The following is a 976-nucleotide window of genomic DNA, read 5'->3' as shown; positions in this document are numbered from 1 at the left end:
GGCCTGGGGGGCCCCGGCGGCCCGCACGCTGTCCGCCTTGCCGCTCTTGGACTCCATGGGGAAGAGCATGGGCGCCATGGGGGGTGAGGCCGAGGGCTCAGGGGCAGGGGCCGCCGGCGCCTGCAGGGCGGGGGGCTTGGACACGCAGGTGAAGCAGCCCTTGGGCGAGCCTGCCGGGGGCCGGGGGATCCAGAAGGCCCCGTCCAGGGGCACTCGGGCTTCCTGGGCGCCGTCCGTGGTGCTGACCGGGGCTCCCAGCGGGGCTGGGCACTGGCCGAGGCCCTGGGCCTGGAGGGAGGAGAGAGCGAGAGCTGGGTCCTGCCGCCCTGCAGAGCCCACCCCGCCTCTCCCCTGCAGCCCCGCAGGAGATGGAAATCCCAACCAGGCAGCCAGCTGCCAGCCTGCCACCTGCCGCCCCCACCCGCCCAGCCAGAGCCCTCCACAGCAGCCTGGGCACGAACATTGGGGTCTTTTCATCGCTTTGCCATCTGCGCACATTCACCCACCGACACACAGCAGCACCACCCCCCCACACACACCCAGCAAGGCCCCCACTGACACGCTGCTTCAATAAACAGAACGGACAGCACCGCGGCCCGCCGGCGCAGCGCAGCACAGCAGACCCGGCCTCGGGCACGGCGTGGCAGGGGGCAGAGCTGTCTGGGGCACCTGCAGCCTGACCCCCACTGACACGTCGCCCACAAACGCCAACACCACCACTCCAGACCCCAGGCACACCCCAGCGCTCAGAGATGCCACCCTCAGACACAGTTGCCAGAGGATGACCACGGCGTCTGAGTGGGGGGGGGGGGCTCCAAACTCGTGCGCAACGCCCCCGCCCCCAACCGCCGCCGAAAGCGGCGCCCAGGACCCCAAGCGCGCGCGCTCGCAGGGAGCCACCCGCCCCGTGCCACGAACAGACGCACAATGACACTCTGTGAAACGAGCACCTCTCCAACGAGGCGGCAAGGGCCCC

General features: G+C 71.2%; 1 protein-coding gene across 1 annotated transcript in view; it reads right to left on the bottom strand.

The window, feature by feature from the left end:
- IFITM10 (interferon induced transmembrane protein 10) overlaps positions 1 to 463 on the bottom strand; it is an 18,469-nt gene extending 18,006 nt beyond the window's left edge. The window contains exons 1-2 of the mRNA XM_023537367.1: positions 422 to 463; positions 2 to 288 (exon numbers count right to left, since the gene is read on the bottom strand). Of these exons, the coding sequence (XP_023393135.1) occupies positions 2 to 288; positions 422 to 463 (329 nt within the window). The remainder of the gene's footprint in view (position 1; positions 289 to 421) is intronic.
- Between the last annotated feature and the right edge of the window lie 513 nt (positions 464 to 976).

The sequence above is a fragment of the Pteropus vampyrus genome, unplaced genomic scaffold (genome assembly GCF_000151845.1).
Source record: "Pteropus vampyrus isolate Shadow unplaced genomic scaffold, Pvam_2.0 Scaffold187, whole genome shotgun sequence".
Lineage (NCBI taxonomy): Eukaryota > Metazoa > Chordata > Mammalia > Chiroptera > Pteropodidae > Pteropus > Pteropus vampyrus.
Note: the sequence above shows the minus strand (reverse complement) of the source record. Positions and strands in the feature narration are given on the sequence as shown.